The 15,446-nt window shown below is 36.8% G+C and overlaps 1 protein-coding gene across 10 annotated transcripts in view; it reads left to right on the forward strand.

The window, feature by feature from the left end:
• Nucleotides 1–15,446, forward strand: part of WDR7 (WD repeat domain 7) — a 354,022-nt gene that overhangs the window by 37,001 nt on the left and 301,575 nt on the right. For all 10 annotated transcript variants that reach the window (XM_042910255.1, XM_042910254.1, XM_042910263.1 and 7 more), the window contains 7 exons: nt 2,449–2,525; nt 3,581–3,700; nt 6,833–6,978; nt 7,307–7,409; nt 10,175–10,307; nt 10,556–10,804; nt 11,579–11,799. In XM_042910255.1, coding sequence (XP_042766189.1) covers nt 2,449–2,525; nt 3,581–3,700; nt 6,833–6,978; nt 7,307–7,409; nt 10,175–10,307; nt 10,556–10,804; nt 11,579–11,799 — 1,049 coding nt within the window. The remainder of the gene's footprint in view (nt 1–2,448; nt 2,526–3,580; nt 3,701–6,832; nt 6,979–7,306; nt 7,410–10,174; nt 10,308–10,555; nt 10,805–11,578; nt 11,800–15,446) is intronic.

Here is a 15,446-nt window from a genome sequence, read left to right on the forward strand (position 1 = left end):
CAGCGTAAAGCTCGGTTCAGATCCTCTGTCACCCCCTCTCTCTGCCCCTCCCTGGCTTGTGCTTGCCCTCTCTCAAAAACAAATAAACATTAAAAAAATTAAAGAAGCAGTTTGCACGTTTGTTTTAAATTTTTGCACTATTTCCACATGAACTCGCTGTGGTCTGAACAGAATAGGATGTAACTTTGATGAAAGCTTTGGTGCTGTGCATACACAGTAAATGTTACTATCATAATGTTGCAGCATATGTAATTTTTAATCTGCATTTGCCATAGTATTCTAGTCTGTGGATATTTGAGCGTTTTCGATATGCTAGGATGTTCCACTTTTACTATGGATTGACGGGCTTGTGAACAGTTGTTAGAGCATCTCTGTACAGTGTCAGGACATGTAATCACTGTGTTCCAGGGCCTTGCCTTGCCTAGAGAACAGTCTAATATGATGAGGTTTTTATTTAAAGACAGCAAATGGTTCTTTTTAATAAAAGTAATAACTCCTTTCGATTAATATGCTGAATGCTTATACCTGGGGTGTGTCTTAATTTTCATAACAACCCATTAAGCTAGGTACTGTTGTTATTCATTTGTATTTGCTTGCAGATAAGCGTCTCAGATACACAACCTAACCTTACACCTTAATGGCTGGAAATAAATAAAACCCCAAACCAGCAAATAAAACCCCAAACCAGCAGAAGACAGGAAATAAGATTAGAGCAGAAATCAATGCTATCGAAACCAAAAAAAACAGTAGATCAATGAAACCAGAAGCTGGTTCTTTGAAAGAATTAACAAAATTGATAAACTACTAGCCAGCTTGATCAAAAAGAAAAAGGAAAGAACCCAAATAAATAAAATCAAGAATGAAAGAGGAGAGATCACAATCAACACAGTAGAAATAAAAACAATAATAAGAGAATATTATGAGCAATTATATGCCAATAAAATGGGCACTCTGGAAGAAATGGACAAATTCCTAGAAACATATACACTACCAAAACTGAAACAGGAAGAAATAAAGAATTTGAACAGACCCATAACCAGTAAGGAAATCGAATTAGTAATAAAAAATCTCCCAAAAAACAAGAGTCCAGTGCCAGATGACTTTCCAGGGGAATTCTACCAAACATTTAAGGAAGACTTAGCACCTATTCTCTTGAAGCTATTCCAAAAAATAGAAATGAAAGGAAAATGGCTTCTTTCTGTGAAGCCAGCATTACCTTGATTCCAAAACCAGACAGAGACCCTACTAAAAAGAACTATAGACCAATTTCCCTGATGAACATGGATGCAAAAAACCTCAACAAGATATTAGCCAACCGGATCGAACAATACATTAAAAAAATTATTCACCACGACCAAGTGGGATTTATACCTTGTCTGCAGGGCTGGTTCAATATCCGCAAAACAATCAATGTGATTCATCACATCAATAAAAGAAAGGACAAGAACCACATGATCCTCTCAATAGATGCAGAGAAAGAATTTGACAAAATACAGCATCCTTTCTTGATAAAAACCGTCAAGAAAGTAGGGATAGAAGGATCATACCTGGAGATCATAAAAGCCATATATGAACGACCCAATGCTAATATCATCCTCAATGGGGAAAAACTGAGAGCTTTCCCCCTAAGGTCAGGAACAAGACAGGGATGTCCACTCTCACCACTGTCACTCAACACAGTATCGGAAGTCTTAGCCTCTGCAATCAGACAACGCAAAGGATTAAAAGGCATCGGAATTGTCCAGGAGGAGGCCAAACTTTCACTCTTTGCAGAGGACATGTATTTGCTTACAGATAAACAGACTGAATTTAAGACAGATTAGTTAAATTACCCATAGTTCATTGGTTAGTGAAGAAAATGTGATTTTAACACATATCTCCCTCTTTCTGGAGCCTGCATTTACCTGAATTCCAGTGTCTCTGCTCGCAAAGTTATTTATGCTGTCATGGAGCTATGACTGCTTCTTACTGGAAGCTTATGAATTCAGATTTTATATCATGTCTTCTCTTGATCACAGTCTATAGAGGGTGTAATGTGTCATAAAATGTTAGAAGGCAGGCAGGTGGGTGGGAAAGTGAGGAAATGTGTGTCTTCAAGAAATTGAGTGTGCTCATCCATGATAAGTAATTACAAATTGTGAATTTGGAAGAATAAACCTTCATTAAGTCATCACGTAATCATAGTGATCAGGAACATTTGAAATTATTAAAAGCTAGTTGATCAGAAATAAAAGAATTCAAGCTGTGTACAACTTTTCCTTGACTTTCAAATTTGTGAACTGTTAGGTTTCAAAATCTGTTTTTTATTATTTCAAGAAATATTGAATTATGTTTTTATGCCAGTTGAAAAGCATTATTACTTAATTTTATTAACTTGAACCATGTTGCTATTTAGAAAGAAAGCATATTATGTTTGTAACCTTGGCTTCTTCGTCCCTCTCTACTTAGAGGATACTGTGGTAGCCCTTTCAGTGACGGGCATCTTGAAGGTGTGGATTGTCACCTCTGAAATAAGTGGCATGCAGGTGAGGCAAATGTTCTGTTCTTACAGAGTCTTCAATTTTAGTGATGATAGGCCCCTCCTTTTTTTCTTTTTTCTTTTTTTTATTAGAGAGAGAGAGAGAGAGAGAGAGAGAGAGAATGAGAGAGAAAGAATGAATATCTTAAGCAGGCTCCACGCTCAGGGTGAAGCCTGATGTGGGGCCGATACCACCACCCTGGGATCATGACCTGAGCAGAAATCAAGAGTCGGATGCTCAACCGACTGAGCCACCCAGGTGCCCCTCCCTTTTTTTCTTGAAGCGCAAGGACAAAGCTATTCTTTTTCGAGAGCCTTATTGCCATAGTATTAGAACTTCCCCTACTCTGCGGTCTCTGTAAGTGCATTATGTTTTTCATTTTTGATAGCAGACATCTGTTCTGTCAAGGACATGAAATAGAGAAACATACTGCATAGGATATAAAGTAGAGAAACCTAGAAGAGCTGGGATTTTTCTCGGTTGCTTCTATTAAAGTTAAAAGATAGTTTGCTTGAGGGGAAAAAAAGATAAAGTAAACCAACACAAAAAGTATGTGAAGCCAATTTTAGTTCCTCTCTCTCTCTGTTCTTTCGGCTTGAATTCCTTGTAACTTTTTGTCAGTAGGAAAGGCAGATCAATATTCTGACAGTATCGATGCTAATCTCTTCAGCTAGGGAATCTTTACACGTTGAATTTGGGAGGACCTGGAGGAATTGATCAGTTTTTGTTCTGTTTGTTTTTTTTTTTTTAACCCACAAGGACATATAGATACAGAGTTTAGGATCAACTCAAACTTTTATCATCTGTTATTGTCGTAGTGATGACACTCTGATTCTCATCAGTGTTTTAATCTTGAATAGCTTTGTAGCAAGGCATAGTGCCCAGATATTTTTGGAGTGTATCTTTGCTGCTTTTTATTATCTTGGTTCTCACATAAGTGGCTAAAATGATGAATATACCAAGTGATGTCTTTCTTTCATTTTATCTGTTTTATCATTGTATGATAATTTTAATCAACAACCAAACCATTCCTGAAGTTCTATAAATCTTTCTCTTTTCAGGATACTGAGCCAATATTTGAGGAGGAATCCAAACCAATTTATTGTCAGAATTGCCAAAGCATTTCTTTTTGTGCATTCACACAAAGATCGCTTTTGGTTGTGTGCTCCAAATATTGGAGGGTAAGATAACTACATAAGTAAGAAGCTGTATTTTTACCCTTCAAGGTGTTGGTTTATCAGACTTCCAAAGATAATTATAAGGAAGAGCTTGGTGCAAGAATATTTTAACCATTTGGAATTCATGTGTGATTTTGAGATCAAATTTTTAGGTGTTGGGGTTTGGCTATATATAGCTATCTTTTTGTATTTTGGTTTATAGAATGCTTCGGAATAATGATTATTCTGTTGATCTTAATTTCTTCCCTTTGCTACTGTTTCAGTCATTATTTTCTCAGTGCAACGTAAGCAGTGGTGATGAGTTTTCTGCAGGTTGACCCGTCTTTGTTGTTATTCCCAGTTGCCGTTCCCTTCTGCTTTCTTGGATCTGGCATCACTTCTGAGCTACTGATGGCGGGAGTATATTACTTCCACATTGCAAGACTTCAGTATTTCCATAATAGAAAAAGAGCCAGCATGTTTTGACCACTCGTGCCTAGCATAGTTTTCAAAGCTTTCCCTGCATTATTTCTTTTAATCCTCACAACTCCCTGAAGGGAAGTCTATTAGTTACCTAATCCTGCATAACAGATTACTTTAAAACTTTGCAGTTTCAAACAATAAACATGCATCACCCCCCCCATCTGGTTCATGTATCGCCACCCCAGCTGTGAGTCAGGAATGTGGGCACAGCTCAGCTGCGTGCTGTGGCTCAAGGTCTCCCACAGGCTGTGGTCAAGGTGTCAGCCAAGATGACAGTTGCGTTCTAGGAATCACCTAGGGTGGTTCTGCTTCCAGGCATACTCACTTGGTGGTTAGAAGGCTTAACGTCCAGCTAACTTGGCTGGAGGCATCAGTTCCTTGCCATGGGGGCCTCTCACAGCCTGGGAACGGTCTTCCCTCAGCTTGAACAAGCAAGAAAAATTGTAGCCAAGACCCACCTGATCTGGCGACTGCAGTCTCCTCTCTTCTCCCACATTCAGTTGTTTAGAAAGTCACAAAATCCTGCCTGTGCTCAGGGGAGAAGATTGCACAAGGGTATGAGTACCAGGTCCGGACAGTCTTGGAGGCTGTCTGCCACGGCAGGGATTGTTACTTTCCCCATCTTGTAGGTGAGGCGCTGGAGGCTTGGGGACATAGCAAGTTTGACTAAGGTTGTACAGGTGGTAGTGGAGTTGCTGGGTTACAACTCAGACGGCCTGACTGCAGCGGCTGCTCTCATCGCCACCAAGTGATATGCCTCAGAGGGCACCGGCTTGGTAGCGACAGACCAACTAGGGCCGCCGGTGGTACCTACCTTAACCTTATCCTTGCCACTGCTACTGTCCTGGAATCAGATTAGAGGAGAAGCTAGCAGTTGCTTAGTTACAGTAAGCTCCATGGGATCCTTCGTCTTAAAATTGAAAGCACTTGTAAATGGTAATACATCAGAGTGCAAGAGGACACAGTGAAAAGTATACATCCTTTTCCCCTGGTACTTTTCCTTGTCCTCCCCAGAGGCAGTGCTAATACCAGTTTCTCGTGTGTTCGTAATAAGCATCTTACAATCATGTGAGAACAGAAGAAAAAGACAATCCAGTAGGAAAATGGACAAAAGCGTTTCATGAAAGGAGGAAGCCGATGGATGATAAATTTAGAAAGGTGCTCAGCTTCATTAACCATCAGGGAAAAGCATAGTAAAACAACTGAGGTAGCACTAGTAACTTACTAGAACGACTTTTCCAGATATTTATTGCCAAAAAGAAGTTTTCTGTTTTAATATGGTTACATTATCATCTTTTATGGTTTCTTTTTTTTCTTTTCCTTCTTTTTATGGTTTCTAATATAATTTGTGACATGTTCTAAAGGGCTCTTCATAAGCTAAGATTTAAAAATTTTTTATTTCATTATCCCTAATATTTGTATAATTTTTACTTTATATACCTTTGAATATTCAATTTGGAATTTATTTTGTATAAATTGCAAGATGTAGATCCAATTTATTTTTATTCCTGATGGACCCCCAGTTCCTGATGCCATTTGTTGAATAATCTATTTTTGTATTGTGATGCTTTTATAATATACTCTGTTCCTGTAATTACCAGAATCTGTTTCTGAACTTGTTAGTTTTTCTGTTTATGCATCAGTACGATATTGTTTTATTTTCTGTAGCTTTATAATTTGTTTTAATAGATAATAAGGCTGGAGGGTGGTCTCCAGTCTTTCTTGGACTTGGCTATTCTTGTAGTGTTAATGTTATAAATGATAAATATGTCCAATCTTGGTAAATTCAGCTGGGATTTGTTTCAATTTCAAGAAAGCTGTGCATAAACAATTTGATTGCTTTTTATTTAAAGAAAACTAAAATAAAAATTCTGGGCCATTGAATTACTTATTTCTCCTGGGGAAATTTTTTAGCACTGTAAAATACACTATCACCAAATATTGAAAGTGGGAGAAAAATTCTTCTAGGAATTATGAGATGAGGGTTTTAGTCCTAGCTCTGGCACTTACTAGACATGTGACCGTGAACAGGTGATGTAACCCTTGTTTGTGTCAGTTTGTTGTTTGTAAAATGGGATATAGCAATGCCTGCTTTTTTTTTTTTTTTTTTTTTTTTTTTGTGGGACTTTTATACTTGAGGATTATTAAATAATAAAAGTGAGTCCATTAACTTCCTATTTACAGTACTTCAGCACCTGGATGAAATAAAGTAAGGTAATTCCCATATTAATAAAGAGGTATTCTGATATCTGAGTTTATCAGAAATGTTGTTACTGAACATAGAAATGAAACAGGAAACATAGCCATGCATTCTAGAGGCTGGTTCCCTATTACCTAGAATTCTTTGAAGGAATGTTCCTCCCTTTAGATAAAAAAGGGTAAGGATTCTCTGTCCCTGTGGCAGGCAGTACGTCTGCTCCACTTGTCACTCAGTGTCTGACCCCCCCCCAGAGGCACACAGCTGGGGACCTACATATGTTTTCTCTGCTGAAGGTGACTGTGCCCCAGGGCTCACTGACACAATGTCTTTAACTTGAGGTAGTGAACTTTACAAGGCCTGAGTTTGTTAAATACATTTCTAGAAGTTTTTGTTTTGTTTTTACTTTAAATGTCAATGTATCTTATTTAAGTGATACCAATTATATTAGATTGTGAATTTCTTGTTCCTTGTAGGTATTTGATGCTGGAGATTATTCCTTGCTGTGTTCAGGTCCTAGTGAAAACGGACAGACGTGGACTGGAGGTGACTTTGTATCAGCAGATAAAGTAATCATCTGGACTGAAAATGGACAAAGTTATATTTACAGACTACCTGCCAGGTACTCAATAAATAACAAGTTAGGACTTTAATATAGTCTGAATTTGGGGTATAACTTGAATGTATGAAAATGTATAGAGTAAAAATAACTCAGGTAACAAACTTAAGAACTTAAGTTAGATTTGTAATTCCAGTTTAACTTCTAAGTACAAAAATTAGGTGGATCTTTATTTAAAGTAGGGTATTTTAATGACATTAATGACTACATTAAATTAACTATAATTTGAAAATCCATATTTTGTCCATTGTCCAAAAATCTTCATCATATAGGATGATAAAATATTTAATGACAGTATTTTAATTGAATGTTGTAATTTTTTCATTTTCAGTTGCCTTCCAGCTAGTGATTCATTCCGCAGTGATGTAGGGAAAGCAGTTGAAAATTTAATTCCTCCCGTACAGCATAGCCTCTTGGACCGAACAGATAAAGAGGTAAAGTTCTTCAGGTACCCCTTATACATGATAGTGATGTTGAAAATGTTTGACAGCTACATTTATGGGTGTCTTTTGGTAGCTAAGTATTTGAAAGAGTAAGGGCACTGTGTTAAATGTTGTAAAGCATTTCGACATGGTCAATGGTGAGCACAATCTTGAAATTTGTGTATCTTAATCATATTATATGCTTATAGTATTCACCTTTCTCTAAGAAAAAGACGATCTTATGCTGACTACATATCGGAAATGACTTTTTGATAAAATTTATATTGGTGGTACCAACTTATTTTATGCTGTCATGTAATTATAAACATAGTGGCAGATGTAATTTTAGGAGGACTAAGATCATCGTGGAATACTGCTGATTAGTAATAGTTCATTACTTGAATAGGCATTGCTGTCTCTCCCCAAAATCATACAGTGATTTAAATTATTAGGCATTAGAATTAAAGAATGAGGGGTGCCTGGGTGGCTCAGTCAGTTAAGTGGCTGACTTCGGCTCAGGTCATGATCTCATGGCTTGAAGGCTCGTGAATTTGAGCCCTGCGTCGGGCTCTGTACTGACAGCTCAGAGCCTGGAGCCTGCTGCCGATTCTGTTTCTCCCTTCTCTCTGCCCGTCCCCTGCTTGCGTTCTCTCTCTCTCTCTCTCTCAAAAATAATAAACAAACTGAGGGTTGATGGGGGGTGGGAGGGAGGAGAGGGTGGGTGATGGGTATTGAGGAGGGCACCTTTTGGGATGACCACTGGGTGTTGTATGGAAACCAATTTGACAATAAATTTCATATATTGAAAAAAATAAAAAATAAAAAAAATAAAACTTTCTACCAGGAAAAAAAAAAATAAAAAAAATAAATAAACATTAAAAAAAATTTAGAATTAATGAAAGATTTTTTTCTCTATAAAAAACCAAAATTTATTATGATTTCTAAAAACCTACTTACCAATTTAGAATTGAAATGCAATGGCACTTAGTACTAGGTTTTTATCTCCAGATGTTTTGAGCATTAAGGATGAAGCTCTGGTTTTAGAAATAAAGTTTCCTTTACTTGTATTCTGGGTTTCCACAGGTTTTCATTTTGAACATTTTGTTCCATTTTTATGTGAAGGTATGGTGAGGGGAAGGGAATTTTTTTTAATATTTTGAATTTATGGAATTTATACATCTTTGTACAGTTAAGATGCTCCATATCTTGTCCTTTATTCCCCTAACTTAAACTCCTACTTACTGCTCTCCAGCCAGTCACTTTCAGGTAAACTAGGGGATAATGACTTGCATAAAAAACATACATAAAACAGAACAACCACATTATATTTTTAAAATATCAGCTTAATATGTTTAAGTTAAGATACGTGTATTATATGATGGGAGATACACTGTGGTATATGGAATATTGGTTATATAGGTGCTGTAGCAACTTCTCCAGGTTTGGTATATTTTTTTATAAATGACAACATTTAGTAATTTCCAGACTTCAAGTTAAATCACATTATTGATTATGCTTAATATATGTAGTTTCAATAGGCTAGTGCTTTTTTAGGAAAGAACTAATACCAAATACAGTAACTATTTGTTAACTATAACTGTCAGAACTGAAGTTTATTTTTTTACTGTTTTTCAGGATACGATTCTATGCTTTAATATTCAAGTGTTTATGAATTGATCATCTCAACTTTAATTTTAGGAATCCACCACTCTTTAGTATTTTCATATAAGTGATATCACTGAAGGCACAAGATCTTAAGCAGAAAAATAAACTGTTTTAAAAATAAAAGTGTATCCGAGAGCCTAATGAGTGGTTTTTGTTCCTAGTAATTTATAGCTAACATATTGAGCTAGGCTCAACTTGATTACATAAATGTGACCAAGTAAAATGTCATGCTATTAGTTGAAAATATACTACTTAAAAAAATGGAGTCCTCTACTTGTGAAATCTTGGTAGTTTAATTTTGTTGCTATTCTTAGTGACTAATCAGGAATGAGCAAAAAGCTAGGATTAGGGAGTTCTCCTTTTTTGGCCTTTAAGGTGGACACTTCTTTTTGGTAAATAGTGATATATCTTTGTATTAATTATTTAATAACAGTTAAAAAAAATTGCATTGCGGGGCGCCTGAGTGGCTCAGTTGGTTAAGCGTCCTACTTCGGCTCAGGTCACGATCTCACGGTTCGTGAGTTCGAGCCCCGCGTCGGGCTCTGGGCTGACAGCTCAGAGCCTGGAGCCTGCTTCAGATTCTGTGCTCCCTCTGTCTGCCCCTCTGCTGCTTGCACTCTGTCTCTTGTATTGTCTCAAAAATAAATGGACGTTAAAAAAAATTTTTAAAAAAATTGCATTGCTGTGGTGAGTAATCAGTTTTTCTAAAGCAGAGAAAAAGAATTCTAGAGAAAGACTATAAATGTCCTTTTCATTTCTTTTCATATTTGTATTTACTGGATTTGAATATTAGCTGACAGGTAATTAATGCTATAAAATTACACTAAAATATTGTTGAAGACTCCTACTATAAACACTTTTTATTGATTTATTTTTTACCCTGGTACTGAGGCAAAGTACTTAACATCCTTAACTGAAAAAATCTTAATAAGTGAAATATTTTCATTAAAAAGACAGCTATGGGGTGCCTGGCTGGCTTAGTCAGTAGAGCATGTGACTCTTGATCTCAGGGGATCGTGAGTTCAAGCCTCAGGTTGGGCGTAGAGATTAATTTAAAGAAACAACAACAAAACAGCCAAAAATATTTGAACTTTTTTTTTTTTTTTTGACAGTTACTAATTTGTCCTCCTGTTACTCGGTTCTTCTATGGATGCAGGGAACACATCCATAAACTCTTAATTCAAGGTGATTCTTCAGGAAGACTGAATATTTGGAACATATCAGACACACCTGATAAACAGGAAGGTAAGGAAGGTAGTAATAAATCATGTGCAGCAACTTCGTAATTCTTTTAATTTAGCAACATAAATCCTAAGCATAATAAATTCATAATGTACATGTCATTTTATCCTTCGAATTATAGTTTGTGACAGTTATCATTCTTCGATATATATTACTGAATCAACTGTAAGTACTTTTATTTTACTATGTTTAATTTTTTTCTAACATGAACAAATTTTTTTCTTTTTAAATACAAAACAAAACCTCCGCAGAGCTGAAAATGACAACCTCTATTAGCTTGCAAGAAGCATTTGATAAACTGAATCCTTGTCCTGCTGGAATTATAGATCAGCTGAGCGTGATTCCCAATAGTAGTGAACCTCTTAAAGTCACCGCGAGCGTGTACATCCCGGCTCACGGACGACTCGTCTGTGGCCGTGAGGACGGAAGCATCATTATTGTGCCCGCCACCCAGACGGCCATCGTGCAGCTGCTGCAAGGGGAACACATGCTCCGCCGAGGTATACTGACCGTCTGCCACCGTCTAAAGTGTGTGCAGGGCCCTGTGCTGCCCGTGTTTGCGCTCTTTGTGACAAGTGCAGTGAATCCACGTAGTCGTTAGCATGCCAGGACTTGGCAGAATTTACTGTGCATGTAACAAGTACTTGGTACCTGTTATTGGGGTACATACCATGTGATAACTGTGCATAAAGAGACATCTGATTTTCTCTCTTTGGTATGTGTTAGTAGTTTCGTTTATTATCGGTTATCTCTATGGTTGACTAAACACCGTATCATCAGTAATGCTGGTAATCTTTTAGAACAGTGCTGTCCAGTAGAAATATGTGATTTTCTATATCCGCATTAATAGAGTAAAAGAGAAGCAGATGAAATTCATTTTAATAGTCTGTTTTATTTAACCCAGTATGGCAGAACTACTTTCATCTCAACTTGTAAAATTGAAGTTTCAATTTTACAATATAAAATCAATTGTAATTAATATAAAGAATTACTAATGAGATATTTTACATTACTTTTGTGCTGAATCTCTGAAATCCCATGTGCATTTTACATTTACAGCACATGTGAGTCCAGACTAGCTATGTTTCAAGCGCTCAGTAGTCTCCTGTGGCTCGGAGCTACCATATCGGACAGAGCAGTTTTCGACGATAAAATTAGAAGTTTTTTTCTATGATCAAATGTATAGGTATTCTGATGATTCATATTTGCTTTTATTTGTTGAAACTTTGTAAGACTTTGATTTTCCCATTTTAAATCCAAAACCTCATTCACAGGTTGGCCACCTCACAGAACACTCCGTGGTCATCGGAACAAAGTCACATGTTTGCTATATCCTCATCAGGTCTCAGCTCGTTATGATCAAAGATACCTGATATCTGGAGGTGTGGACTTTTCAGTCATAATTTGGGACATATTTTCTGGAGAAATGAAGCACATCTTCTGTGTGCATGGTGGCGAGATTACTCAACTTCTAGTTCCACCTGAAAACTGTAGTGTAAGTTGATCATAAAAGATTATTTTATTTGTGGTAGCGCTGAATTCTGTTGCTCTCAGGCATAATATAAAATGGAATCTAGAGTAACTGAAAGAAAATGTGACAAGAGAATTAACAAAACCTTTTCAGTTTTTAAAACTAGATAATGGTAACATAGGCTATTTCAGCAGAATTGTAATTATTTACTGTTGGGCACAGAAATAGAAGGTCCACATAGTGTTTTTTCCTGTTACTAGCTCCTAAATTCTAAATGGTGTGGCTTGTCTCTGAAACATAGGAGCAGGTTATCAAAGTTCCAGTTTTCCGTTTTAAAGTAGTTTAAATAGTCACAAAGATATTCTGCAATCTTATTATTTTCAGCCCTATCTAAGCAAGAAAGATGATGAATGTATACTTTGGTAGAGGCAAAATACTTACCAATGCTTATTAATAGTGTTTGTTTAAGTAAACACTGTGACAAGGGAAAGTATAACGGTCACTGATAATGATTTTGGAGAATTTCGTACGTACTTTTGTGGAAGCAGATTGCTTTCTTAGTGATGGGTATGTAATGATGTCAAAAACCCTAATCATTTTAGGAATGTGAGGCTTTAGGAGGGAAATTTAGGGCTGCTAAGTAACAGAACCACATTTTTTTACCCATAATTTCTTTCACTGTGTGTTAATCATGAACTTTTTCTTGTGATTAGCCATTGTTGTGTGCGCGGTCACCATCCCCCAACATTCACCTGTGTGCGGACGCACAGACGCGCACTGTTGTCTCACACAGATTCCATGTTCACTGAAACCCACTCAGCTTCACCAGTTATGATCTTTCTGAACAGGAGAACATTTTGCTTGTGTATCTGATGCAGTGCTCACGAGGTGTCTCATTTCAAAACCTACGAAATTTTCCTTGGCCTTTCTGCTTACTTACTTCCCCTTCCGAACAGTGTGTTTTATCTGCTGTGTTCTGCCAGAGCTAGAATTTGTCTGATTTGATGTTGGCGGTGGTGTTGGCAGACTTAGTGCCCATTATCCTTTTTTTTTTTTCTGCCAGACTTGAAAATTCAGGTTCTTAATCCTTCTCTTCTTTCTTTTTTAATCCTGCCTTTTCCTTTCTCTCCAGTGGGATTAATGTTAGTTTCTTATCTCCATCACTGTGAACAATTGCTGTGTGTTTATCTAAGCAACCAGTCTTATGTCTATTTCAGTGAAACAGATACCATTGTAATTGCACTTGTGATTTTTAGTGCTGTTACAATCCCATCCTAAGCCTTATTTTACAGTAGGTATTCCCTATGGTGAAACATGAGAATTTTTTCATCCCTGACTGCAAATTTGGTGAAATATCTAATTTTTTGATCCTGAAATTGATTGTTTAGATTATACCAGTTTAGAACACCCATTCCCGATTTGGCAGTTTTTTGTTTTTGTAAGAAAACATTAAAAATATTAGAGAAATAGGTATCTGATTTATTTATTTTTGTACATTTTTATTTATTTTTTTGAGACAGAGAGAGCGAGGGAGGAGGGGCAGAGAGAGAGGAAGACAGAATCCCAAGCAGGCTCTGTGCTGTCAACACAGAGCTCAACACGGGGCTCAAACTCACAAACTGCGAGATCATGACCTGAGCAGAAATGAGTAATCCGACGCTTAGCCGCCTGAGCCACCCAGGCGCCCCAAGAAATATGTATTTTAAATTACAAATATTGAAAGTTAAGTTGGGAGTGGTTTACATGAGATCATGTTTTCTGTTTGAATCTACATAAATTTGTATGTGTTTTAGCTTGTATGTTTGTATGAGAGCATACTCTGGTTTCTTTTTTTAAAAACTTCAAGTGGATATTTAATACAATAAATTTGTTTTGACCAGTTGCATTTGGAAATGTTTTTAGTGAGTAAAGAGCTGCCTGTAGACACATGCAACTACATAGGGAACGGACTCCTTATTAGGTGGGGCCGGCCCACAGTGCTAGTGGACTGGGTGATATAGGAGGCGGAAACATGGACCAGGAAGTCTGGCACTTGGAAAATAACGTATGATTTACAATTTACTTATAGGCTTAACGATAGAGATTCTCTTGTTTTTAATTGACTTTCAAAAGTACCATTAAGACAAACTTGCTTTTAGCTTTGTGATAATTTAACAAGTTGTGACTGCCTGGTTAATAAGCTGTCCATTTAGCCGGTGGTTAGGGACATTACCTAATGTGTTTGAAGATCAAAGGGCCTAAATGATTAACAAATAAGCTAAGAATTTGATATTTGCTAAATGTTTGTCAAATGACTGTGTTGCTAAGTTTAGAGCTAATGACATCAGATGACAGTTCCAATGCTTGGGTTGTCCCTCTCATAAATTTATCTGGTGTCACTTTCTTTTAGCAGAAAATATTTGGTAGTTGGGAGATTTTAAATATTTATTAAGTGTAATGATTAAAGATAAATATTGAGAAGTTTGTCATCTGCTTTTTGGATTAGAATAGACTTCTGGTTTTTATCTTAGGTAGGTAGATTCAGAAAGTTGAATTTTGACTTCCTGCATTTTTTTTTGTTTTTTACAGGAAAAGATGTTCTAAAACAGAGGAATATGAATTGTGTTTTAAAATTTACTTAAATTATAATCAAGAACGTATAAGGTTGATGATTCTTCCTTTATTTTGTATTCATTTCATGTTTATCAAGATATAGAAGGTTTTGAGTAATAAGCAGATCATTGTCTCTTAGCTTCCATAGACAGCAAAGAAAGAATGAAATCCTACCTGCTAGATAGAAAAGATACTGCAGCTAGAGATGAGCTCTGAGGACAGACTGTACCTTTCACAACTCCACATACATTTCTCAGGGGACAAATGACACGTACTTACATTCCTGCTGTCTAGGTATTTGTCATCCTTTCTTGTCCCACTCCATCATTTTTATGCTGTTTTAGCATCTTTGTATCAAAAAACCTTTCCATATTCTTACTATAAATTAACATTAATTAGTGCCAGGCTCAGTGGTTCTATATACTTTATTTTTGATAAACAATTCATGTATTCTTTTATTAATGGGAGTTTTAATTATTTAAAAATTTGACATGTTCAGGGATGCCTGGACTTGCACAGGTCATGATCTCATGGTTCGTGAATTCAAGCCCCGCACTGGGTTCTGAATATGAAATATCAAAGTAATTCAGGATTGTGCAGTGCTAAAGGGTTATTGAGAACAATTCAGAAAGTTGTTGGGGGTCGTATTACTATCTGCCAAGTAATGTACAGGCTGTAGGCTGTGAGCTGTCAGCACAGAGCCTGATGCGGGGCTTGAACTCAAGATCCGTGAAATCATGACCTGAGCTGAAGTCGGATGCTTAACCGACTGAGTCACCCAGGTGCCCCCTGCCAAGTAATGTGTTTATGTGTTCCCAGAAGTACAACCTTGCATTTTAGGAGGGGGATCAGGCACATGTTAAGTAAGGCTTCTACAAGGCCTACTATATATGGTAAAGGAGAGATACTACAAAATGCTGTAAAGGAAACGGAGGGGCATATTCCAGGGACTCCAAAAGAAACAAGGAGCTTTGGTAGACCACTCAAAAAATGGTGTGAGCTTTGTGTATCAACTTTGGGGTGGATGTTGAAACTTGTAGTTTTGAAATTTCTAATACTAGGTTATTTGCCATTTCTGT

The sequence above is a fragment of the Panthera leo genome, chromosome D3 (genome assembly GCF_018350215.1).
Source record: "Panthera leo isolate Ple1 chromosome D3, P.leo_Ple1_pat1.1, whole genome shotgun sequence".
Taxonomy (NCBI): Eukaryota; Metazoa; Chordata; class Mammalia; order Carnivora; family Felidae; genus Panthera; species Panthera leo.